Genomic DNA, 27,500 nt, shown 5'->3' on the forward strand with positions numbered 1-27,500 from the left:
CACTTTCCGCGTAATTTGGATTTTTGCTAAGAGACTTCATTTAAACGAAAAATGTCATAAAAGCGGAAAGTGTCGTCCCTGATTAGCCTGTGCGGACTGCACAGGCTAATCTGGGACAACACTTTACATGCATTATGCCCAGTTTTCTCAGAACGCGACTCATATTGTCACACAGATGACTTGTTATCAACATTATGAAACAGTATCAATTTCAAGATCTTTTCTTATACAGAGAAGCTTTAAATATAGTACTTACATCGTTTTCTTAAACAAAACAAACTAATAATAGTTCACTTTTTATTAATCTAAGTAAAAAAACAACAACAAAAAACATTAAACAGTTCATTATAAGTACAGAAAACGCTCTTGACAAGATAACAACCAGTTATCAAATGGAGTAATACAAAAACCAACATAAAATTCCCGGGGGGGGGGGGGGGGGTAACTTCCCAAATTTTAGGGTAGGGGTGTCCCGCTGAGACTTCCGAAATGTGACCCATTTTTGAACCGGAACTCTGATAAAGTAGATTTAAAAAAAAAAGCATACCCATTTGTATACGAAACCATTGAGAAAGTGGACCCATTTCAATACAATAAGTTTGATAAACTGGACCCATTTAAATACTAGAATTTGATAAAGTGGACACATTGCATTCTAGAATTTAAATCTCTTTCATATCAATACAGTGTACTTATTGAATTTGCTATTATCTCTTTCCCGCTACTGAAATTTACTTTTTGATACCCATTTATATACAATAATGACATTTATCATACCAATTTTGATACTGATACTGTCAAATCTATATGCATTTATATACAAGCAAATTTCTGATTTCAATACCCATATCTATACTTAGATGCTCAAAACCATACCCATATCTATAATTTTAGTCGAAAAACACACCCCATAAAATCGGCACACCCCTATATACCCGTATATAGGAAATTACCTCCCCCCCCCCCCCCCCGGGATAAAATTGCAGAATAAAGAGATATAATACACCATCGCAATTTAAAATGAGAAACTGGACAATTTTCAAACATTAACATTGTCTTGGACCTTTAGTAAAAAGGCACGCAGCAATTGGCACAGTTTGTACAATGGTAACTCCTCTGACAGTGTACTACAATAACCATTATGGTAACTCTGATAACAAAACACGACACTATTACAGAAAGATTCAATTTCAACCTTCCTCATAAGGTCACTATAACTCAAAATTTGCAGTTCAAAATGAAAGAAATAACAGAGCTCTTTAACTAAGATGAGTATATGAATTTGGTCAATTAATAATCCTGAACAAGCAGGATGCCTGTTATCTGAAAAGACTGATATATTTTTTATTAACAAATGCAACAGAAACATGTTCATAATACATATGATTTATCTGAAATAAAGACAAGGTCGGCTTCTTTTTTAAATGCCATGGTTGTTATGTATCTCTAAACAAGAGCTATAAACATCTGAACCCTATGTGAAAACAATCTTGAACAGTTTTTGTAATCATATCGTGGCTTTCAGTTCATCTATTTGTACCAGAATTGTTTTCTCAGGCACACTTTGAAGACTAATAGGTAATAGGGAAAACAGTAAAAAGTTCATATGCCATTAGTCTGATTGCACATGTGATGAAGTGGAAAAGCAGAGATGCATGACTGATGCATGAAAACGATGTATAAATGAAATATTTTGAAAGCTTATGTATAGTAGCATTCAACTTAACAAAAACTTGACACATTACACAAATGACAGATGTAAACTTAAAAGAGCTGCAATCAATTTTTCAAGAGATAAGAGCAAACAAAATCAATAAGATTGTGTAATAAAAATCAAATAAAACTAAAAAAAATCATTAGAAATTGGAAATGATGTTTCTTGTCATATTTTTCTTGGTCATAATTATTAAAAATGTGTACGTGTTAAAATTGTACATAATACAATAACTTCAATCAAACAAAAGGTTTGTCATTTTTAAGCCAACTAGTGTGAATATATTGCACACTTCTATCAATAATAAGCACAATACAAAATATTGAATAAGTATGAAGATGGAAAAACAGTTACTTTTCAGTCAAATACAGTTCCCGACTTCGCTTCATTCCCTCTAAATCAGCATACACAACTTCACTTGTTTCTGTGACAGCCTCATATTCAAGTCATAAATCCGGATCAATCGAACCTTCTCCATATTTCCTGCATTAAACACACGGAAAATATGGAACTTGTCCTTCATTTCCTCAGCAAACTTGATCTGCTGCACAGAGATCTCAAACACTCCTTTCTCGCTAGACTTTGTACTCTTTACCTCCACGAAGTCTTTGATTTGAGTCCCATTTTCATCGACAAAGTTTACGACAAAATCGTATGGTGCCCCTGTCTCATCTTCACTGTTGTTCCACTCATAACTCGAGATCTTGCCCTGTTCCAACTCCCTCCTCAGGTATTTGTCCACAAGTTCCTCACCCCACCGCCCGATTCCCAGTTCGTCCTCTAACGTATCGTTTGATTGGAGGATGCTCTCAGGTGGCTGAAGGTCCATACCGGTACCCAGTTCATCAGAGGCGTAGTCTGTCACCATGTACTTCCATATGGGGTTACCTGGAAATAATACAGAAACAAATACATGGTAAGTTGAAATAAGCTGTAGAACATACAATGTAATTATTATGTGTGTGAAGCTATTTCAACTTGTTTTTTACAATTAATATTAATCAATTATCAATCTTAATTATGGTAATGGTTTTACGAGAATCAACAAAACACACACAAAGCAAATTTACCTACGGTTGTTAAAAACATAAAAACACATTTTTAATGTGAACAAAATTGGCCTTAATACCAAGATTGCACTCTGCAGTCTGTAAAGCCGGACCTAGATGGCACTTTGATATATATTCTTCCAGCTACCAAGGAGTCACTTCTTAACATAAAATCATATTAGCAAAGTACTGTCCTGAATATAAGCCTGTATGGACTCCACAGTTTTTACCAGGCTGACACTTCATGTATGCGTATGCACTAAGCCTTGCTTTCTCAGAACACATGAGTCGTGTTCTGAGAAAACTGGTCTTAATGCATGTGCGTAAAGTGTCGTCCCAGATTAGCCTGTGCAGTCTGCACAGGCCAATCAGGGACAACACTTTCCGCTTTTATGACATCTTTCGTTTAAATGAAATCTCTTCTTAGCAAAAATCCAATTTAGGCGAAAAAGTGTCGTCCCTGATTAGCCTGGGCGGACTGCATAGGCTTATCTGGGACGACACTTTAGGCACATGCATTAAGCCCAGTTTTCTCACAACGCCACTCAAATGATAATTAACCTTGATCACAGTTGGGGAATATTGGCCATGGGAATTATTTTATTACCAATTTTAAATTGTAGATGCTTTCGTGGGAGTTATCCAGATTGTAAGATTATGGGAAAAATACCAAAGTAGAGGTGAAACCACCAATAGCAGCTCACCTTTTCTGAGATGTTTAGTGGTGCCAAACTCAAGTGGAGCCGGAAAGTGATGGTGGTGGTGGTGGCGATGATGCTCCTGGTGAGACCCAGGGGCTGTTAAAGGACCAAATATGACGTTCATATTCAAATTATTTGAAACATCAAAACAAAGGCTAATTCAAGAAATAAATGTAATTATTGAATTCAGCTCAACTGCATTATTCAACTTGCCTAAGTAGAAGTTGCGGATATGTTGAAATTGAAATTTCTTCCTGAGACATGTACTTTATAGTTTACTTAAAGTAACATTAATACTCAAAATCAACGAATATTTCGTACAATATTTCGTCAAATAAAGCTTAACAATTAAAAATCATTATTCCTTATGGCAATTGTCGAAATTTTAATGCCAGATGTGGTGTGGTAAAATAGAAGTTTGTGGATACAAAATGCTCGTTTTCATTATGGTTTAATATGGTACCATTTTAGTGTTCGTGTGTCATATGAAAAGATATATTCGCATGGAATTTATTGTGGCCACAAATAAATAAAAACGAGCATTTTGTATCTGCACAAATCTATGTAATCATACCACATCTAACGTTGAAATTTTGGCTATTGCCATAAGGAACACTGAATTTTTAGGTGTTAACTTTATTTTACGAAATACTTTACGAAATTTTTGTTGATTTTGAGCATTATAGAAACTTTAAAAAAAATACAGCAACTTGATTTTCATATAAGATTTTTTTCTGAACTGGTATTTTCACAGTTTTTTCTAATGGTTTATCTGAAGGTGATGATGCCTGCAACATACAACATTGAGTCAACCTCAAGGTTGACACATTGCAAGAATTTAAACAAGAGCACTGCCTTGCGGGTGCAGACCGCTCATCTATTTTCTTTTTAAAGGTGAAGGAACTCTCAATTTCAATCACAAAGGAGGGAGGGGTGGAGTGAAGAGGGGTGTATAGTGTGGGGGTGTGGACATTTATTACATTATCTTCCAAGGGGGGGGGGGTGATTCTTGGGTGCGATGGTTGGACGGTATTTCAAAATAAAATAATAAAAATAAATATTTGTGTTTTTTAACCGTTTCAACAAAAAAAAATTGGGGGGGTGGGGTTGGGGGGGGGGGGGGGGGTATAGTGTGAGGGTGTGGTGGTCATTTGTGAGATGATCAAAAAAATTTGGGGGGGGGGCACGGGGGATGGTTTGGGTGGAGTCCATTGTGGTATGTCAGGTAAGAGTAGTTTTGTCAAAGTATCAACCAAATCTAATCATAAATAAAGAAGTTATGGCAATTTAAGCAAAATTTAATAATTTGACCTTGAGAGTCAAGGTCATTCAAAGGTCAAGGTAAAATTCAACTTGCCAGGTACAGTAACCTCATGATAGCATGAAAGTATTTGAAGTTTGAAAGCAATAGCCTTGATACTTTAGAAGTAAAGTGGATCGAAACACAAAATTTAACCATATATTCAAAGTTACTAAGTCAAAAAAGGGCCATACTTCCGTAAAAATGACAACCAGAGTTATGCAACTTGTACTTTTACTGTACCCTTATGATAGTTTGCGAGTGTTCCAAGTATGAAAGCAATATCTATGATCCTTTAGGGGTAAAGTGGACCAAAACACAAAACTTAACCAAATTTTCAATTTTCTAAGTATAAAGGGCCCATAATTCCGTCCAAATGCCAGTCAGAGTTACATAACTTTGCCTGCACAGTCCCCTTATGATAGTTAATAAGTGTTGCAAGTATGAAAGCAATAGCTTCTATACTGTAGGAATAAAGTGGACCTAAACACAAAACTTAACCAAATTTTCAATTTTCTAAGTATAAAAAGGGCACATAATTCTGTCAAAATGCCAGTCAGAGTTACATAACTTTGCCTGCACAGTCCCCTTATGATAGCAAGTGTTGCAAGTATGAAAGCAATAGCTTTGATACTTAAGGAATAAAATGGACCTAAACACAAAACTTAACCAAAATTTTCAATTTTCTAAGTATAAAAAGGGCACATAATTCTGTCAAAATGCACGCCAGAGTTATCTAACTTTGCCTGACCAGTCCCCTCATGATAGTAAGTAAGTGTACCAAGTGACGCCAAGGTGATGACAATAGCTCATAATTTAAAAAAAAATAAATAGATGAGCTAAAAACCTTTTAAATTAAGTATGTTTGACTTCTAATTTGAATATTGACCAATGAATTACAGTTTAAAATACATATACAAGATACCATAATGTAATTTCAGGGACATTAGGACTATATATACTTCCTAAAGGCTTGTATTCACATTGTAAAAAATCCATTGTATCCGAGTAGTTTTGAATTCCCAGCAACTCTGACATACTCTGACAAAATTCGGTGGCGAATAAAATATAGAACATTTGTAAACACAATATTTTTTTATTGCAAACTCAGTAAAATGATCTTATTATGAGGTGGAGGCAACCTGAAACCAACACATTTTGTCTGTTTGTCTCATACCTGGCTCACACTCCTCAGGTACAGTGGTGTGTAGCCCCCCCAGGTCACTGGAATGTCGCTTGCTCTGCTGCAGGTGCTCTTCTGTTTCAGATAGCTTTCGCTTTCCTGGGAAAAGGGCTACTCAGAAATAGTCTTAGTGCATAACAAGATATGTGTTTGTCAGAAACACTATGTCCCCTTCTGGGCCGCTTTGAAGCTATATTTGACCTTTGACCTTGACAGATGACCTTGACCTTTCACCACTCAAAATGTGCAGCTCCATGAGATACACATGCATTCCAAATATGAAGTTGCTATCTTCAATATTGCAAAAGTTTTGGCAAAATGTTAAAGTTGGAGCAAACTAACACAAACCAACCAACCAACCAACAGACAGGGCAAAAACAATATGTCCCCCCACTATAGTGGTGGGGGACATAAAAATCACCGTAACGAATAGTTAGTGTGTAATGAGTCGACCTATTCACAGAATACAAATAGATCATGCCTTTCCGCAATTTGAATTAGAGACCAAAGAAATGCAACCAACATGTCTTTACCAATGGTGTATATTTGTGGAAAGTTATTTGAAAGTTGTCTCATGAATGATGAAGTTACAGTCTTTATGTCAACAAATTTATGCACAGTACCAATCAATCAAGACTGATTCACTAAATTTGATTTTTGACCTTGAATTGTGACCTTGGTCATAAATTCATAATCGTAGCGACCTGGTCCTTGGGAACATTTTGCTGATCACTTCTGCTTAGTTATTTGAAAACAGTTCTACTTCTGACAAATATAATATATCCACTGAAAGTCCAACCTTCTAGAGCGACAATTATAATCCCCCTGCCCAACATTTCCATATAACAGCAAGAGTGTTAAGGCGTACCAAAAGCACAATTTTTTACATAAGACATATTAGCCTACCAATATTCCCCAGGAGATAATATTGGGCATAAACAGGACTGGAGACTAAACAAACATCTTTACAAGTGGGCATTTGAATATTTGAACTTCCGGTAAATGGACTGGTTGAAATCTAGATGTCCCTGATAGTGTCCCCCACCCCAACACAAAATTCAAAATCAAATACCTCTCAGGCATATTCCCCATGAGTCAGCATCTGCTGCCCCATATAGGTGCATCACTTCATGGTAAATACTTAATAGGGCATAACAATAAAAGACAATTTGAAGTCAACACTATAGAGCAACGAGAGAACTGAACTATCATACTTTGAATCTCTGTATCCTGATTACTGGCTGCTGCCCCCTCTACATGTTCCTGGGGTTCGTCTGTAATCTCTAGTTGTCCTTGTTCTGTTCTCACTTCACGCCTAACTCTCACCTCATCCGAGTGAGTAGGTTTACCTTCTGTGTCAAATGCACGGGCAGGCCTAGCAACACCATCATCAGGGTGAGTAGTTCTCACTCCCTCATCACTGGGATAGGCGGAAGTGGCTGTTCCACTTGCTGGGCGTAATCCCAGAGTATTAGAGTTATCCACCACCCGTATATTGCTAGGCAGATCTCGCACTTGACGCATGTAGTCTTTGCCTTCTGGAGGTGGCCATATCTTGGATGCTTCCTCGCTCTTAGTATAAACTAAAAACAAGTAAAATATTTCACCTTAGTAATATAGTGAGTTGTACTTCTCCTAGGCCACTCTTTAAATCTGTAAAAAAAAATATAGCTTTATTCTTATTAAAATATAGTTTCATTTGATGTCCATGCGTTTCCATTTTCTTTTAAGTTTTTCATCAACAATCAATTAAATAGTATTGGGGCCTAGTGCTAGGCATTGGTAGCATGTGTGAAACATAGGCTTCAGTGAATATATATCACACTCGACAATGAAACCAGGTTATGAATTGTATTCAACTTTGGCAAAATATTCTGAATGTATAAATATGTGAACTGACGTTAAGTTTTCAATTATGTTATATTCACAGTCAGACAGCTATGATGTAGACACAGCTACCACAAAAACACAATTCATATGTACATGCACGTTTAATACTTCCCGGCAATTAAACACTCGAAGTTTGTGGTAAAGTGACCAATATTGTACAAAAGGTCTCAATTATGGGTCTTTGTTCATGTACAAGTAATTTCTTTACTTGTTATTCCGATTAATTCACAACATGGATTAGTTATTTAGATTGTTTTGCGATTAAGCTGAATTTACTGCTCTCCCAAACAAGAAAACCTACGACTGACTTAGGAATGTAGGAAACGTTTGAAATGTGGCAAAACTCTGGCTGAAAATTGGCCGAGACCCACCACACAGAAAATGGCCAAAGACAGGCCCGAAAGTGTAACCAGATTTGAGTGTTTGTGTGGATATTTCAAGAGACATCTTGGCCTGATTACAAGAAATCATGCCGCATGTGTTAAAAGCTTGCTTGTAAGTAATTTTCTCTTAGTTTTCTTGGTCAAATACGAAAAAAATAATGCCAAACTACCTCACAGAGGTAGGGAACTTCCATACTTTTCCTACATAAAATAATAATGCATTTCTTTTGTAGCAGATAAACAGCACACCAACAAAAGTATAGAACCATTTGCTTAATTTAATCATCATAAAGCCAATTGTACACTGAAAGTGCTTATTTACTTACACAATAAATATTAATATTCCAAAATGCAAATTTAAAAATCAGACAAATAATGGCTATTCATCATGACATTTTCTTCAAAAGCAACTTCATACATTCTTGATGAAAAATAAAACTTATAGAGATATTTCTCAATTTTTATGTGCAACATAAAAAAACATCGCCTAAAGATAATAAGAAAGTGAATTGATATATATAGAATACCACACCTTTTCTTACGCCATGTGATTTCTCTGCCACAGGAGGCCACGCCCTCATGACAGGTGCCCCCTCCTGGTCCAATGCTGTGACTCCACCCCCTTCTCCAATGTCCACCTCATACTCTCCTACTTCTTCTGCATCTGTGAGGGAAGTACACGAAAACTGCTCTCAATGTCTTTAAAAAGTAGTAAGAAGATTTTAAGTGAAAAGGGATTACTCCCACATGGCCATAGCTCACAAGTCTGGCTCATTTCTTTCCCGCATGAAGCCTCTTTATGTTGTTCTGCACCTTTGTTTAATGTCTCACGCTAATGTTGAGTTAGTACCGGTAGTTTACGGTTGAATATGGTATCAAACCTGTGACCACTTTGTTCTGGCTTTACCTCTAGGATAATGATCTGCTCTGTCAATAAATGAAAATCTACAGCTGTTTTGCTTTACAGATATATTATCAATAATATTATCTCCAAAATTTCATGCACACACAAAAAAATCCTTCAGTAAAAACAACACTGAACCATTCTATGTATGACAGGTAGTGTCATTCAAATAGTTATAGTTGATATAGTATATGATTTCCTTTAAAACTGTTTCGGTAAAAAAACACTTGCAGAATAAAACATTATAAACATGTCTATTCAACCCAATGGCATCACAGGCCTTCACAGGAACAGAAACTTTACAATTACAATTATAACAATCAATAATAACTTCTTTACTTTAATCAAAGTGTTTTGTATTTTTATCAGTGAGATATCTGCCCCCAACAATGTCAGCAAATTACTATGGAACGCATTAAGGAGCTTGTGATTAAACATTGATAAATTCCAAAACTTTCAAAATCAGACAGGAGTACTTAAACACAAAATAAGCAGCACTTTAGGAGAACCGGGCATGTGTGTTTAAGTCATCACAGATTAAACTGTGCAGTCCCAACAGCCTTATCAAGGATGACACAATCCGACTTTACACGAAAATTCTATTAAAACATAAAGTGACCTCCCTGATTAGCTTGTGCAAATGCGCAAAACTCCAAATTACACTAAGCACAACTACAAATTAAAACAAGAGCACCGCATAACGGCTGCCAATGCTAGGCTGCGGGTGCATTTTTGAATAAATGAAAGCTTGTTAGATTTTTTTTTAGAGGTCACAGTGACCTTGACCTTTAATCTAGTGACCCAAAAATGGGTGTGGCGTGTAGAACTCATCAAGATGCATCTACATATGAAGTTTCAAAGTTGTAGGTGGAAGCACTTTGATTTTAGAGCCAATGTTCTAAAGGTTGACAAAATGCCAAGGTTTTAGCATGACCGGGACGGCGGACGACACGACAACGGACACGACGAGCAGGCTATGACAATACCTCGAGTTTTCTCTGAAAACAGCCAAACTAAAAATGTCCCGCTCTACTCACAGACTGGCTCAGGTTCTGGTACAGGCTCTGGCTCAGGCATTTTAGGCGCAAGAACTGTCCACACGTCAGTCTCGGGTAACTCCGGGTTGTCGTCTGCGTTGTGCCGTGCAAGCAGGATCTCTGCTGTGTCCGTTGTGTTACCAGCGATGATGTTGTTCACCTCAGAAAGGAAACCCCTGGTAAATGGGACAAAATCATGTATGTTATTCCATATAAGTCTTAAGAATCATTAATTAGGTTTGAGCTGTATCTTCTTTCCTTCCGATTACTTTTTACACCATTTCAATGTTTTTCAATTGACAAGTAAACCTACTAAAATTTTATCTGAGCAAGCTAACTCGTACAAAGCAGATATGCAATATGAAGTGCACAAATATTTGGTAACTCTAGCTTTAAAGAATTAATAAATTTGTGTGTATCTACATCTGTTACCCTATGAAAATTAATCATTAAAAAGTAACGTAATTACTCTAAGTTTTCAGACACATAAAGTAAAATTTGGAGACAAAAAATAATGTGACTGAAAATTTAGAAAATCTTAAATATTGCATGGACAATTGGATAATATGATGACATATGAAAAGCGTCCATTGTATCAAAGACTAATAGAACATGCTTGTAAAATACCATGCCAAAGCTTTCCTACCTGTACCTAGAATGATATAGAACAAAAAAGTAAAAACATTAAACATACTGCTTACTTCATAAGATTGGGTTAACCAATTGTTTATTACCCGTATTTACCGATTCACGTAATTGTTATGGTTAATTGCCCTCAGGCCTTCATCTGCTAGGTTTTATGACCTTTATCTGCTTGTAAAAAAAGTATGAACGAAGTGTCACAAGATAAGGGAAAAACAGGGCAGAAATCAGGTGTGTGTGTTTCGAAGTGTATAAGCCTCTTCGTAGAATGCATCTATAGAGTTTCCCCTAACCCTGTGACCTTTCATGGGAAAAACATCCATTTTGAGCCAAAGTGGGTCAAATTTACCTCAGCTTCCCAGGTATTCGCCAAAGATATAATTTTGATCCAAAAAGACCAGTGCACTGTGGCCAAACAGACCTTAATGTGCTCTGGTAGAGAGGTTCATCTGTGGCTTGTTGCAAAATGTAAAGGAGCCATGAAAAATTATATTTTACCGATATGCACTACATTTATATATAGAGAAGTTAGTATGTCGAATAGTGGTTACCTTAATTAACTTATGGGGAATAATATGTTATGAACTTCACCTGATTATGTTTTATTCTTATGTTTTACCTCCATACTTATTTATTATAATTTTCAGTAGTTATGTAATGGTTAGGGATATACATGTAGTGATTTAATGGCTTAAGAAATTCTACACGATTGAAATAACAAAAATCAGGCAAAATAGCACTGTTATACACACTTTACAAACATTTAGAGTCATTAATTATAAACAAAAACTGGTATGTCTGAAAATTAAGTGTCACACAAAAATTATGATTTTGGCTAAAAAAGGGGTTGTCAAAAAATTCAGTGTCCGAAAACTTAGAGTAATCATGGTAAATGAATTGAAATAGAATTTCTGTATCAGTAAGTTGAATAATTCCACCTGCACCTTTTAAAGCAAAGATAATTTCACTGAAGCCATGATAAAGTCCGCAGTAACTAAATAGTCAAAGTGACAAACCTCAGCAGTTGTTAAACTAATCATACACCTACCCCTTAAAAAACTACACTAGACATTCTTATTGCAAAGCAAAGAATCTCTAATTCCAATGACTGAGTTCACACAAATACAATAGTATGATACATGAAATTAATTCATAAAAATAATAATCTCACACAAAAAATCCATCCAAATACATGAGGGCCATCGGCCCTAAGGCGCTAACCTAAGACCAGAAGGAAATAAATGACAAAAAATGTGACTTCTAGACTGTTAAAAGGTTTCCAATCACCCAGCTACAAACTCAGTTGAGATATCATTTGAACAAATGTCTTGACCAAGTTTCATTAACATTTAACTAAAAATGTGACTTCTTTAGTGTTAACAAGGTTCCACTAAAGCCATATAGCAAAAACTGCTCTGTCCCCTGGCGGTCATGTTTTTCAACAGACCAGCATCATTTTTAACTCTGCACTAGTATCATCAAGACTAATGTTAATTAACAAGGTTTTACTAAAGCCATATAAGGAAAACTGCCCCATACCCTGGTGGCCATGTTTTTAGACTAACCAGAACCATTTTCAAACTCAGCAGAGGCATCATTAGAAAAACTGTTTTTACCAAGTTTCATGAAGGTTGGACTATAAATGTGACTTCTTGAGTGTTAAAAAGGTTTTACTAAACCCATATTAGTAAAACTGCCCCATCCCCTGGCAGCCATATTAGTAAAACTGCCCCACCCCCTAGCAGCCATGTTTTATAACCAACCGTTACCATTTTCAAACTCAGATGATATATCATTATAAACAAGAAATTTGTTTGTCAGAAACACAATGCCCCCTTCTGCGCCGCTTTGATTTATAAAGAAAAATTATCATTGGCAGGTACAAATAATTATCTCCCTTTGAAGATTATTTCTTCCCATGGATTTGTTTTTTTTAACTTATACCTTGAAGGATGACCTTGACCTTTAACCACTCAAAATGTGCAACTGCATGAGATACACATGCATGCCAAATATCAAGTTGCTATCTGAAGCGACAAAGACGTTATGAGCATTTTTTCGAAACCTAAACGCAAAGTGTGACGGACGGACAGATGGACGGTCCGATCACTATATGCTCTCCTTGGGGGGGGGCATAAAAAATGATAAAGGGTCATTATTCTGCCAAAACTCATTGCAGCCAAAAACCATTTCTTAACCAGCACCTTCACAAAGTGTGACGGAAAGACAAACAGACGGACAGTCCGATCACTATATGCCCTCCTTCGGGGGCATAAAAATGTTCTGACCAATTGTCATGAAGATTGGATAAAAGATGTGACTTCTTGAGTGTTAACAAGCTTTTTCTTTAATTTGACCAAGTGACCTAATTTTTTACCTTATGTGTCCCGGTTTCTAACGCCGCCATGATATTATTGGAGCAAATGCCTCTGACAAAGTTTGAAGAGTGAACAATAAATGTGGCCCTCAAAGTGATAACAAGGTAAATCTTTAGGACGCACGACCGACAAAAGGACATCAGCACGTAGTGCTCTGTTCAGCTAAAACACAACTCTATTGCTCACCTAAGGGAGGCGTAGCAGTCACTGTTTCCTTGACTGAAGTGCCGAGCCACCTCCCTGTAGATGTCTGGCAGAGAGCCAAGGTGCTCCTCATGGAAAAAGAATGTTGGTGGGCAGATCACACACTTCTCCTCCTTCACCACTAATGTGTCCTGTTTCATCCCCGTCAGCCAGTACGTCACCTCCAGCTTCTTGGTCTAAAATGGAAAGAAATATGAGCCTCACTTTGCATGTGCATAACAGGCTAATCAGGGACAACACTTTCGGCCTAAACTTGATTTTCACTAAGAAAAGAGTTCATTCAAAGGAAAATACATTAAAAGTGGAAAGTGTCGCCTGTGATTAGCCTGTGCGGACTGCAATCCTCCCATGGCTAGTTAAAGAGTCATTGAAACATAATATTTTGGACTATATTAAAGTAGAACAAGAGATGTGTTTGTCAGAAACACAATGCCCCCTACTGGGCCGCTTTGATTTATTTTTTATTTTTTTTATCATTTGGCAGGAACAGATAATTATCTCCCTTTGAAGCTTATTACTTCCCTTGATTTTTTTTTTTACCTTTGACCTTAAAGGATGACCTTGACCTTTCACCACTCAAAATGTGCAGCTCCATGAGATACACATGCATGCCAAATATCAAGTTGCTATCTGAAGGGACTTAGAAGCTATGAGCATTTTTCGAAACCTAAACGCAAAGTGTGACGGACGGACAGATGGACGGTCTGATCACTATATGCCCTCCTTGGGGTGCATAAAAAATGATAAAGGGTCATTATTCTGCCAAAACTCATTGCAGCCAAAAACCATTTCTTAACCAGCACCTTCACATTAAGGTCAATCAACTGTGAATGTTTGAGTGAGATCTGCTAAGAAGTTAAAGAGTAGTTGAAACATAATACATGTATTTTGGACTATTTTATAGAAGAACAAGTGATGCATTTGTCAAAAACACAATGCTATTTATTGCGCTGCTTTGAAGCCATATATTTGACCTTGAAGGATGACCTTGACCTTTCACCATTCAAAATGTGCAGCTCCTACACATGCATGCATAATATCAAGTTGCTATCTTCAATATTGCAAAAGTTATGGCCAATGTTAAAGTTTTCGGACAGACGCACAGACTGACAGACAGACAGACAGACAGACAGACAGACAGACAGACAGACAGACAGACGGACTGACAGACAGTTTAACTGCTATATGCCACCCTACCGGGGACATAAAAACAGATGAAGGGCAATTTATCTGCAAAAACTCATACTGGAAAGGTACAAGGTTTGACATCTTTGGAAAGATTTTGAGAATGTTCCCCCAAACAGGATCAAACCGATGATCTCTTTATTGCTAAGTGGACACGATATCCACAACATGGTTGAAATAGGAACAGAGAATAACTAATAGCCATAAGTCTTTCAATAAATGATGATAACCAAACCTGTTAACCCTCAAGGATATGCATGGAAGGAAAATCCCAGAAATCCTAGTCCCACATAATTCAACTCACCTTAAACAAAAATACCACTATTTATACTTTAAATACACATCAAACCATCCTACCTGGAAAAAATTGGCCTCAGCCAACATCTGCCTGGTGTTCAGATCCTCCAGTACAGAGTACACATCCTCATAGCGTGCCATCAGGTATTGTTGCACCAGGGGAACTATACGGTGGAAGTACAACTGAAGTTCCGGACAAGGTTTAATCATTTCTGGGGCAGGTTTTATCTCCAAAATGCTGTTTAGTTTTCGTATACCACATATATCCAGGACAACCATGATATGCTCCCATTGGACGGTCTTCTCCACAGCTGTGAAATTAAAATTTAATGTAAATTGAGCATTTTTAGTTTGGACTGCATAGAATGTGTTAGCTGTTTATGTTTGTGATTATTTAAAGAATATTTTTTTATACATTGTCTGGAACTGAACTAATACCTAGAAACACACAAAAAATTATTATTACCAAATGAAGTCACTATAGTTCAAATGACCATGCCTAACTTCATGGTTATTTTGTTTGTAATTAACCCATTTATGCCTAGCGTCTAGAAAAAAGGCCTTGGAAAACAGCGTAGACCCAGATGAGACGCAGCATGATGCGGCGTCGCATCAGGGTCTGCGCTGTTTGCTTTAAGTAATTTCTGTAAGAAATATTCTCAATATAGAAATAAATATACTAGACATCCCTAATTATCCCCACGCTTTTTGAAAAAAAGGTGGGGATATTGTGGTTATCTCCGCCGTCCGTCCGTCCGTCCGTCTGTCTGTCTGTCTGTCTGTCCGTCCGTCCTGGCCACTATCTCCTCCTACACTAAAAGCACTAGAACCTTGAAACTTACACACATGGTAGCTATGAGCATATGTGCGACCCTGCACTATTTGGAATTTTGATCTGACCCCTGGGTCAAAAGTTATAGCGGTTGGGGTGGGGCCGCGTCAGAAATTATCACTCATTTTTTTAGGTTATTTTACATTTACTTCTTTATTTCTACACCGATTCACTTCAAATTGATACTGGACCTCTCTTATGACAATACGGTCAATCTCAACCATGCATGGCCCCATTCCCAACCCTGGGGCGCCCCGCCCACATAGGCCACACCCACCAAAAACTTCCATTTACTATAATTTTTTCATTTCTACACGGATTCACTTCAAATTGATACTGAACTTTTGTTATGACATTAGGGTCAATCTCAACTATGCATGGCCCCAATCCCAACCCTGGGGCGCCCGCCCACATAGGCCACACCCACCAAAAAATTCCATTAACTATAATTTTTTCATTTCTACACGGATTCACTTCAAATTGATACTGAACTTCTCTTATGACATTAGGGTCAATCTCAACTATGCATGGCCCCATAACCAACCCTGGGGCCCCGCCTACATAGACCACACCCACCCAAAATTGCCTTTACTATAATTTCTTCATTTCTACACCGATTCACTTCAAATTGATATTGAACTTCTCTTATGACAATACAGTCAATCTCAACTATGCATGGCCCCATTGCCAACCCTGGGGCGCCCCGCCCACATAGACCACACCCACCCAAAATTGCCTTTTACTATAATTTCTTCATTTCTACACCGATTCACTTCAAATTGATACTGAACCTCTCTTATGACAATACGGTCAATCTCAACTATGCATGGCCCCATTACCAACCCTGGGGCCCCACCCACATAGACCACACCCGCCCAAAATTGCCTTTTACTATAATTTCTTCATTTCTACACTGATTCACTTCAAATTGATACTGAACTTCTCTTATGACAATACGGTCAATCTCAACTATGCATGGCACAATTACCAACCCTGGGGCGCCCTGCCCACATATGTCACACCCACCCAAAATTGCCTTTTACTATAACTTCTTCATTTCTACACCAATTCACTTCTAATTGATGATGAACTTCTCTTATGACAATACGGTCAATCTCAGCTATGCATGGCCCCATAACCAACCCTGGGGCACACCTAGGTCAAACATTCGGCGTGGGGATACGCGTCGGCCTCTGCCGCGCCATTTCTAGTTTTGGAAATAAATTGGTCCAATTTAGAAGGATGGGAGAGTCCACTAGGCATAAATGGGTTAATGCAATTTTGCGCAACAAGCCAGTATTCCTTGAGTTTGAAAGATCATCTATGGACTCTATTAGCTCGCACTTTTTCCTTGTTACATCAAGAGCCTGTTTTCAAGAGGCTGTGTAATGTCAATGGCATTTTGACGCATGTAAAGTTCAAATATTTTATCATACACCTTATTTCAAGGACATTATAATGACGATTGTAAAGTTACTATTTTATTCAAATGTCAATTGATGAACTTTCAAGCAAAGGCAAGCACATTTCAAAGATCATATGACCTAATTTCAAGTTAAACCCATTTATGCCTAGCGTCTAGAAAAAAGGCCTTAGCAAACAGCGCAGACCCTGATGAGACGCCGCATCATGCGGCGTCTGATCAGGGTCTGCGCTGTTTGCTTAAAGGAATTTCTGTAAGAAATATTCTAAATATAGATAAAAATATACTAGACATCCATAATTTTTTAAATAAATTGATCCAATTTAGAAGGATGGGAAAGTCCACTAGGCATAAATGGGTTAATTCAAAGAATGAATGAACCTTTCGTTGGCGATGCCTTGCTCTTGTGTGGAGCCTTGTCTCTCACATCTATGAAGTGCACCCAGTCCTTGTCTGCAAACATGGCCTCCAGCTCCTTGCTGTCTGCGATCAGTGGGAGATCTGCCGCCCCCACCCACACACCTCGCTTTGACGGGAACACCTGCATGTGAGGTGAATAAAAAGAACAATAATATCATTTCATGACAATTTGCAACTGCATCGTTCATTAAAATTGAAGCAACCAAGTTTTTGATCTAGTTACCCAGTGGTTTACGGTTACCTAAAAAATTTGAAATTTGTTGGACATTGTTAGAAGCCATCTTTTAGAATGACATAATGTTTTTTTACTAATCAATAATGATTACACAACAAATAATTGAATCAAACAAAAACAATTGTCTTGAAAGAAAGAACTTCATTATACTATTAAAGGGGCCTTTTCACAGATTTTGGCATCTTTTGAAGTTTTTCATTAAATGCTTTATATTGATAAATTTAAACATTTGATCTTATAAGCTCCAGTAAAAAATCACGAATAAAATTAAACAAGAAACCGTCGGAGACGGGTGATGCTCCCCAAAGACGTTTTTTTGTCACAATATTGCACTATATATTCAGATAAAAGGAAACCTCTTGAGGGCACAGTAGTTGGGGGGACAATAATTTTTTTATAGAAAATTTCAAATTTCAAAGGGCCATAACTCTGTGAAAAATCATCCGACCAGAACCCGCTGATTATATGCACATCTCCTCTTGGTCGTGAAGCTTCCCATAAAGTTTCACTGAATTCCAGTCCTTAGTTGCTGAGAAATAGCCCCGGACAAGAATTGCACTTTATGTACAGTTAATGGAAAATTTCAAAGGGCCATAACTCTGTAAAAAATCATCCGACCAGAACCCGCTGATTATATGCACATCTCCTCTTGGTCATGAAGCTTCCCATAAAGTTTCATTGAATTCTGGTCGTTAGTTGCTGAGAAATAGCCCGGACAAAAATTGCACTATATGTGCTGTTAATGGAACATTTCAAAGGGCCATAACTCTGTGAAAAATCATCGGACCAGAACCTGCTGATAATATACACATCTCCTCTTGGTAGTGAGGCTTCCCATAAAGTTTCATTGAATTCCGGTCATTGGTTGCTGAGAAATAGCCCGGACAAGACAGACGCACGGACAGACGAAGCGGCGACTTTATGCTCCCCCCAAAATAAATTTTGGGGGAGCATAAAAAAGGTAAAAAAAGTAGGCCGCAGCAGGGCTCAAACCAGTGACACCTGGTGTCCTGGAGTAAAAACCAATTAGACCGCTTGGCCATCCTGCCAAGTATGTATTAGGGATGTATTTTATACTTTATATAAGCAATCTTCGTAGTTTCACAAAATTAAACGACAACAACAGAATTCTCAAAATTATTCAATCGTTTCGCGTTGCAACACTTTATAATTTTCAGGGTTTTAAATCGTCAAAAGATGCATATAATGGCTATATTAGACCATGATTAATGTTCAGTATTACTGTTTCCTCACAAATATCATAACTAAAACGAAAATTTGCGAATTTGAAACAACTTTTTTCAATTTTGTCAATTTAACAAAACGTGAAAAGATCCCTTTAAGTGCTTTGGTTGTCCATGTTGATTATGAGAAGTAATACAGTGGTGATTTTGTTGATTTTTAAACCCTTTCCCACTCAGAGGCAAAGTGACACCTGCTATGTGCAAACCTTTCTCACTCAGTAGCAAAGTGAAAATGGCTGTATGCAACCAGCATTAAACCAGAACAGACTGCGAGTTACTCGCAGACTGTTCTGGTTTTATGCTGTTTGCTGCTCATCAGTATCTAAGTATTGGAAATCACGCCTTTATAGCTTGAATCTAGTAAGAAAATCTTCATTAAATATAACATTCTAGGAGACTACAAACAAGTCAAAGTACTTATCTAAGTGGGAAAGGGTCAAGTGGAATTCAGCATGTATCAAGTTAAGAATCAATGTTTAACCACATTACGCATACCCACCTTCTCATTTTGAAGCCTCTTCTTCACCGACTCTCGGAGCACACTCAACCCAAACTCTGCATTAGGATTGCTCTGAATATCTTCTGGTCGCAGTATCAGGGCCTGACCAATCACAGTCAAGATATGCAAGACATCCGTCAGTACCTTGGTGTCTTTGGGTGTCTCTGTTGTGCATAGGAGTACCATGAGCTCAATGTATTCCTCCACTTTTGGCTGCCTGTCTACCTTCCCCTCCTGTATGAACATGTCCAGGAGATCCTGTCTATCTCGGTAGTACAGCATGATGGTCTGCTTCTGACCCACCTTTGAGTGAAAAATAAATAAAATAATTTAACATAATATAACAAGAGCACGACATAACGGGTGCCACGCTCGGCTGCGGGTGCAGTTTTGAATAAATGAAAGCTTGTCAGATTTTTTTTTTTTTAGAGGTCACAGTGACCTTGACCTTTGACCTTCTGACCCAAAAATGGGCGTGGCATGTAGAACTAATCAAGGTGCAGCTACATATGATGTTTCAAAGTTGAAGGTTGAAGCACTTTGATTTTAGAGCCAATGTTCAAAACCTTAAGGTTAAGGTTAAGGTTTTAGCACAACGCGGACGACGAGCTGGATATGACAATACCTTGGTTCTTTTCCAAAAACAGCCAAGCTTAAAACTACTTTATTACATTTAGAATATTAGCATATTTTACATATATATTTCATGTTTACCTATTACAAAGTACATGTATAAACCATATGGTTACTAATACCCTGTTGTATCAACTCTGGTCCATCTGTGTAAAGCGTGATATTATGTGTTATATATATTATCTGCCAAATGACTTTGAAGCCACTTTCTGTATTTATGTTTATATTAATACCTCTGATGAAGACTTTGGCCCAACATGTTTAGTATTTAAGAAAATTAAATTAACAAGAGCTCCGAAGTCAGAGACAGATCCCCCCCCCCCACTCCCAAAGAGGCCCTTGACATCCATCACTCAATCCTTTGATGACATATCAAACTGAAACCAGTTTAACACTTAATGTCACAGTGACCATGACCTTTGAACTAGTGACCCGACTTTCAATAGGGGTCATCTACTGTCAAAGTCCACAGGGGTTCTGAAATATTTTATGAGTCTACTTGTCCAGGGACAAGTTGGACCCACAAATTCACTTGTCCGTACCAAAGAAGTACTTGTCCTTACTTTTAAGATAAATAAAGGAAAACATCATTACTAATTAAGCAAATAATACAAACATACACTTTTGTTAAGTTCTATTTTTTATTATATACATAGTTAACTAGAAAATACAAGCAAGATGTGCAAACAATAAGAACACGTTTAAGTCACACATGATACCATCTCGGATATTTAATAATCTCAACATGACTAGAAAATTCACATGAAATAAAATAATCTCCGCTAAATATAAGTATATAATTATCCGCGTATAAAGGAAACTCCTTACAAAATTTACATTTACACACACCGGTAACGTTTTCAATCCAAGGAAATTCAATTAGCCAAGACTCAACAAAATTATCGTTTCCGCTTGGCGTCGTATGCTTTATCATATTCATACTTGGCTTTTCTCTTCTTTTCCGAAGCCGAACTGATTTTATCATTGGTCTGATTAGCGTCATGGCTTGACGTTAAAGTGGTTTTATTTTAAAAAATTGAATGCAGGTCGGTAAAACATGTTTGCGGCCATTCGCAATTTACGAAAAATGTTATCTAATGCGTGATTGGCTGTTGCTGTACAAGTGCGCTGGTTTCTCTACTATAAATGTTACCTTAAGCGTGATTGGCTTTTGCTATATACGCGTGGACTTGTTTACTACATTAAATAATTATTATCGGAAAATAACCTACCTACAGTTAAAAAAGTGTGCTAGTTCGTTTTTTTTTTAACGGAAAATATTGAAGTTTCGTTCTCAAACAAAATTTACCACGGAAATTTTACTTGTCCCCGGACAAGCCAGCTTTCAAAAGCTGCTTGCCCGGAAAGGGAAATTGACGACTCGGACAACTCGGACAGCATATTTCAGAACCCCTGGTCCAATGCACATGTGAATTATCAAGCCAATCAGTCAATTTGTTGACGAGTTATTGATCAGAAACAATTTATACACTTAATGTGACAGTGACCTTGACATTTGACCTAGTGACCCAAATGTCAAAAAGGTTCATCTACAGTCCATGGCCAATAAACATATGAATTATAAAGCGAAATGGTCAATTTGTTGACCAGTTAATGACCGGAAACTATTTTCACAATTATAGTGACAGTGACATTGACCTTTTGACCCCAATTGTAATAGGGGTCATCCACTGTCACAGGCTAATGCACATGGGAAGTATCAAGCCAATCAGTCAATAATTTGACGAGTGATTGGTCTGAAACAATTTTCATACTTACTGTGACAGTGAACTTAACCTTTCACCGAGTGACCCAAATTTCAATAGGGGTCATCTACTTTCCAAGAGCAATGCACATGTGAAGTATCAAGCCAATATGTTCAATATGTTGATGAGTTATTGATCTGAAAAATATGGTCTACCAACAGACAGACCGATCAACCAACTGACATCCAGCAAAACAATATACCCCCTCTTCTTCAAAGAGGGAAATAACAAACGTCACGTGTTAGTATGATATATTTTATTTTGTAACCCACCTTTGTGTGAAACTCTTCCAGCAGTGATCTGTGCTTGTCAAACAGCCCTGTCTTGTCTGCCATCCACACCTCATCGTGTCTCAGCATTCTTCCTGCAACAACTCGAAAGTTATCGTCGCTGGCCCTGTTTGGCACGAATATGATTGGCTCCTCCCGCAGTAAGGCATTAAAATCCTGTCGGCTCATTACATTGTTCAGATATTCGTACACATTCTTCATATGGGCAAGTGAAGTACAAAACGTAGCTGGCGTCTCAGGTTTCTCCCTCTGACTCCAAGACAGCAACAGTTTCTTTACGATGTCAATTTCCACACTGTTCTTAAGACCCAGGAACTGAATCAAGCTGCTGGACTGAGGTCTGGCATCGAGGTACAGAACTTTATCAGCCAATATCTTCACCACTGGATCAGACCAAAGATACAAACATGAAGATTCTTTCATCGTGACTCGTTGGTCCTTTTGAACATTCCCATCCAGATCCAATGACGTTTTCGTCTCTATCGCTGGTAACCATGCAAACTTCTTGAGAACAATGCCAATAGATGTCTCCGTCTCTTTCAAGACTTTTCCATCTTTATCCACAACGCTAGTGCTTGTGAAAGGAGAGAATCTTTCACTGAAGTATTTGTCAAGGTATAAACAAAGAGTCTTCATTTGCTGAACAAAGCCTAGGTTGGGTTGGTCTGTTGTGGACTGGAACTTGTTCTCTTGGATAAGACATGAGAGTTCCTCAGAAAAGTAGTCCTTTATAATGTATTCCTCCTCTTGTGGCCAAAACTGGCTGTGAGTACTCCATAATGAATCCGCCTAGAAAATAGTACTAGGTATAACCATAAATATCTTGAGGGGAATTTTTTAAATGAAGTGCTCTTGAAATAATGTTTAGACCCAGGAATCTTTAAGCCTCAAATAGTCATAGTAGTAGCAAAACATTTTTGAAATGCTATGTAATTCTGGCATGAGACAAATATATCTACAAAATTGCTCATATAATCTTGTAGTTTTTGTAAAGCATTATAATTATCATATTTGATAAGTGTGTAAAGGAATGTGAACAAGTAAATGCCACAGTATATGCGGTATTTATATATCCTTGGTTTGATGAGAAGTTTGAAATACATAGCATTTCGCCCAAGAAGTTTGAACCCAAACATACTTGAAAGTTATTATTGTGAAAAACTAGAATGAGAAATCATAAATTTGTACATACAATTTGAACAGAATTGTTTACTAAATGACAATTAAACTTGAGTGATTGAAACACACAGCCTGTAGGTCTTTTACTGCTTTGTTTGCCAAGTTTGTGCATACAGACAGACAGTCACTGTGCAGAACTTGGAAGCCTTCTCTACATGGTCTAATGCTATCTATGTGGGGTGGGGTAGGGTGTTTTTTGTCTATAACAACAAACTTCACACAATTTCAGATAATTGAAATCACTAACCAGGTCTTTCCTTTTCATGACAACATCTCTCTTCCTCACTGAGAAACCCTTGTCCACACCCAGCTTCTGGAAGAAGCTGAACCAGCCAGCGGCACTGGAGCTGCTCATTTGGGCTTGCAGGTACACTGGCTGAAGCAGAGTCCAGTCATAGCCTGAAACAACAGAGTCAGTCCTGAGAGGTGAAATAACACCAAACCTTTGAGGCTTCAATACACATTTTGACGAGTTAGTTGTCCCGTAGAAAATCAAATTTAATACAAGACGTTTCTTACTAAATTAAGGTTGTAAAGGCTTCATTTCCAACCCAAAGATACTGAAGATACTCTAAAGATACTCTAGCAGAAAACAGCAGAAAACCTGAACAGCTTGCAAGTCACTTGCAGGCTGTTCTGGTTTTATGCTAGTTGAATACTGCCATTTTCACTCTGCTACTGAGTGAGAAAGGTTTAAACATCGCTCTACAGTATTAAAAGCTTTGACTATTGAAGACTTCTGCGAGAGAGTCTGTTCCTGGGTAGAAGCAGAGCTTGGTACCTTAGGGGTGAGCCGCGTTCTGAGAAAACTGGGCATAATGCATGTGCGTAAAGTGTCATCCCAGATTAGCCTGTGCAGACTGCACAGGATTTTTGCTAAAAAGACACTTCATTTAAACAAAAAATGTCATACAAGTGGAAAGTGTCGTCCCTGATTAGCCTGTGCACACTGGGACGACACTTTACGCACATGCATTATGCCCAGTTTCTCAGAACTTTCCTCGGGGTGATCACGAGAATCCTCCTAGAATCGAGATTGAACATGGAACCTACTTTTTGCTGCATGAAAAACCATATCTTTATTGCCACTACAACATTGAGAACTAATAATGGCATGAAAAAGTTAGTGGAAAACGATATCCTTTATTCTTCTAATGGTCATACTAAATTACATGCCTATGCTTATAATTCTTGATCATTAATTAAACATTTCATTGATTTTCATGTCTATTAAGAGCTGAATGGATATCCCAAAACACTTTCAAACCAATTTGTACCAAACAAGATTCACTCACCACTGAATACTGCCTGAAGGTCAACATCGTTTCCGTACTGTGGTGGGAAGTGTACAGGCACATCTTTGACCCTCCGCCTGCCGTGATTGGTCAGCACCACGGCAACGTCCTTGAGAGTGTCAAGGTTACACAGCGAAGGCTGCTTGTCCAGCTCCTCCTTGATGTAGACTAGGTAGGACACGAGCGTCTCATCTGACTTGACCTGGAAACAAAGCCAATGCTCAATCAATAGTATTTTTTAAATGATATTCTGCGCAAAAATAAGCAATTAATGAAAGTGAATTTCAATTCAATATTTTGAACATGAGGAATTTGTTTTTCTTGAACATGAAGTTGAACTTACTTTTGCTTCTCATTGAACAGGAATGCTACTGAATTTTAAATGTAGATAAGTAATTCAATATCTTCTAATACTTTAAATTGCTTCCCTTAAATGATAGCTGAGCACTGAAACAATGTAACTCTACCTCAGCAGCAGTCTCAGCTGATCAACATCAATACACTGAGACTAGTGAAGGGTACCAATACAAAGGAGTACCACAACCACACACACTATTCCAGGGGGTGTTGGGGGTAAGGTGGGGATGGGGCATCAAGGAAGCATTAAACTCAACCTAAAAATCTGAGCCTCCGTCTGGGGAAACTGGGTAAAATGAATTTGCGTAATGTGTCATCCAAGGTAGCCTGTGCTGTCTGCACAGGCTAATAAAGGACAACACTTTTTTTATTAAAAGGCAGTCTCTTATAAGCAAAAATCCAGTTTAGGCAGAAAGTGTTATCCCTGATTAGCCTGTTCCGACTGCACAGTCTATTCTGGGATACTGTAAAACCATTAAATTTCGTGTTGTACTAATTTTCGTGGATTTCGTTGGTCCACTGGACCACGAATTCAAGTACCAAGGATTATTTATACATTTTTAATCCGAAATCGGTCATTTCCGAATGTCATTTCCGACATATTCTTGTGTAGTCAGTTATCCGAGAAATTCGTTATTGTAATAGCTACTTCACTACAGTAGGTCCCATTACACTATATCAGTTTTTCTTTTTTTATCATCATCGTTAATATACATTTTATTAATCATGGTTAATAAATATAATAAATAGAATTACCAATTGTGGAGAAAAACAAATTTCTGTTACGTGACGTCGTAAAATTAATAGTTTGCAGATTTATCACATATGTCAATATGCGCAAATTAAATTTAAAAGAGACATAACGGTTTTCACACTTACTACTCAAGAATTTCTACTAGGGGATCAATTGCGCTGAGAAGTGCAAATATTGTCAAAACAACATCGATGGCAATTAGCGAGCAGGGACCCATAAGTGGGCCGCTTTATTGCTCTTATCGACAATTATCGGAAACACTTTCATGCTTCAGTGCACATTAACCACAAGTCTTGCTGTCAACACAGATTAGCAAATTATGCTTTGTTATTACTCTGGTTGTTTTAATAAAAGTTAAATTATTAGAACCGTCAGTTTTTCCCGAAAATTTGAAATCCATGAAATTACGTGTCAACGAATTGGTTGTTTTTCATTAAACCACGAAATTTCATACCGACGAATTTCTACACGTTTACAGTAATACGCCTTTGAACGTGCACTCTTGCATGAAAAGGGCGCTATATAAATCTGATATAATAATAATACTTTACCCACATGTGTTAAGCCCCGTTTTACCAGAATGAGGCTCTTATATAAAATCTATCAATGACCCTGTAAATATGGACCAGCTGCTCACCTGCCAGTCCCCGGACTGGAACACGGGCAGGATGTGGTGGTTGATGACATCAAAGGGGGACAACTGCTTGATGCCCAGTCTCAGCAGGAGTTTCTGTACCTGGCTGTTCACCTCACTGTCACTGGTGTTCAGGAGGCCAGGGTGCAGGCTGCTCATGTCTGTACGCAGGTGGAACAGTGGGTCTGAAACATGGCGGTACAGAGGATGTTAGAAAATATAGTAAATTGTAAAAGTTTATTGTTTAAAGGAAGTCTCTTCTAAACCAAAAATATAGTCTAGGGCAAAATGTAATCCCAGATTAGCCTGTGCAGACTGCACAGGCTAATCTGGGATGACACTTTACACACTTTACACTCATGTATAATCTGGGATCACTTTACGCACATGCATTAAGCCTAGACAATCAAATAGCAACAAAATCAGGCTAAATATGAGGAGAATCTAGAAATCAAATATGAAATAAGTAACCGTGCATGTACACTCTATTCAGACAAAATAAGTAACCGTGCATGTACTCGCTATTCAGACAAAATAAGTAACCGTGCATGTACTCGCTATTCAGACAAAATAAGTAACCGTGCATGTACTCGCTTTTCAGACAAAATAAGAAACCATGCATGTACACTCTATTCAGACAAAATAAGTAACCGTGCATGTACACTCTATTCAGACAAAATAAGTAACCGTGCATGTACACTCTATTCAGACAAAATAAGTAACCGTGCGTGTACACTCTATTCAGACAAAACAAGTAACCATGCATGTACACGCTATTCAGACAAAATAAGTAATCGTGCATGTACACTCTATTCAGACAAAATAAGTAACCATGCATGTACACTCTATTCAGACAAAACAAGTAACCGTGCATGTACACTCTATTCCGACAAAATAAGTAACCATGCATGTACACTCTATTCAGACAAAATAAGTAACCATGCATGTACACTCTATTCAGACAAAATAAGTAACCATGCATGTACACTCTATTCAGACAAAACAAGTAACCGTGCATGTACACTCTATTCAGACAAAATAAGTAACCGTGCATGTACACTCTATTCAGACA

At 37.7% G+C, this 27,500-nt stretch overlaps 1 protein-coding gene across 2 annotated transcripts in view; it reads right to left on the minus strand.

The window, feature by feature from the left end:
• Positions 1–369: 369 nt before the first annotated feature.
• Positions 370–27,500, minus strand: part of LOC127850159 (uncharacterized) — a 77,613-nt gene continuing 50,482 nt past the window's right edge. Inside the window, exons 25-38 of one of the 2 annotated variants that reach the window (XM_052382981.1) lie at positions 26,432–26,613; positions 24,684–24,885; positions 23,636–23,787; positions 22,192–22,998; positions 19,521–19,823; positions 17,504–17,663; positions 14,928–15,178; positions 13,368–13,561; positions 10,162–10,337; positions 8,753–8,884; positions 7,162–7,530; positions 5,942–6,046; positions 3,468–3,560; positions 370–2,602 (exon numbers count right to left, since the gene is read on the minus strand). In XM_052382981.1, coding sequence (XP_052238941.1) covers positions 2,109–2,602; positions 3,468–3,560; positions 5,942–6,046; positions 7,162–7,530; positions 8,753–8,884; positions 10,162–10,337; positions 13,368–13,561; positions 14,928–15,178; positions 17,504–17,663; positions 19,521–19,823; positions 22,192–22,998; positions 23,636–23,787; positions 24,684–24,885; positions 26,432–26,613 — 3,620 coding nt within the window. In that variant the 3' untranslated portion in view covers positions 370–2,108. Of the gene's footprint in view, positions 2,603–3,462; positions 3,561–5,941; positions 6,047–7,161; positions 7,531–8,752; positions 8,885–10,161; positions 10,338–13,367; positions 13,562–14,927; positions 15,179–17,503; positions 17,664–19,520; positions 19,824–22,191; positions 22,999–23,635; positions 23,788–24,683; positions 24,886–26,431; positions 26,614–27,500 lie in introns of both variants that reach the window. The other variant, XM_052382980.1, reaches the window with a different exon arrangement.

The sequence above is a fragment of the Dreissena polymorpha genome, chromosome 11 (assembly GCF_020536995.1).
Source record: "Dreissena polymorpha isolate Duluth1 chromosome 11, UMN_Dpol_1.0, whole genome shotgun sequence".
Lineage (NCBI taxonomy): Eukaryota > Metazoa > Mollusca > Bivalvia > Myida > Dreissenidae > Dreissena > Dreissena polymorpha.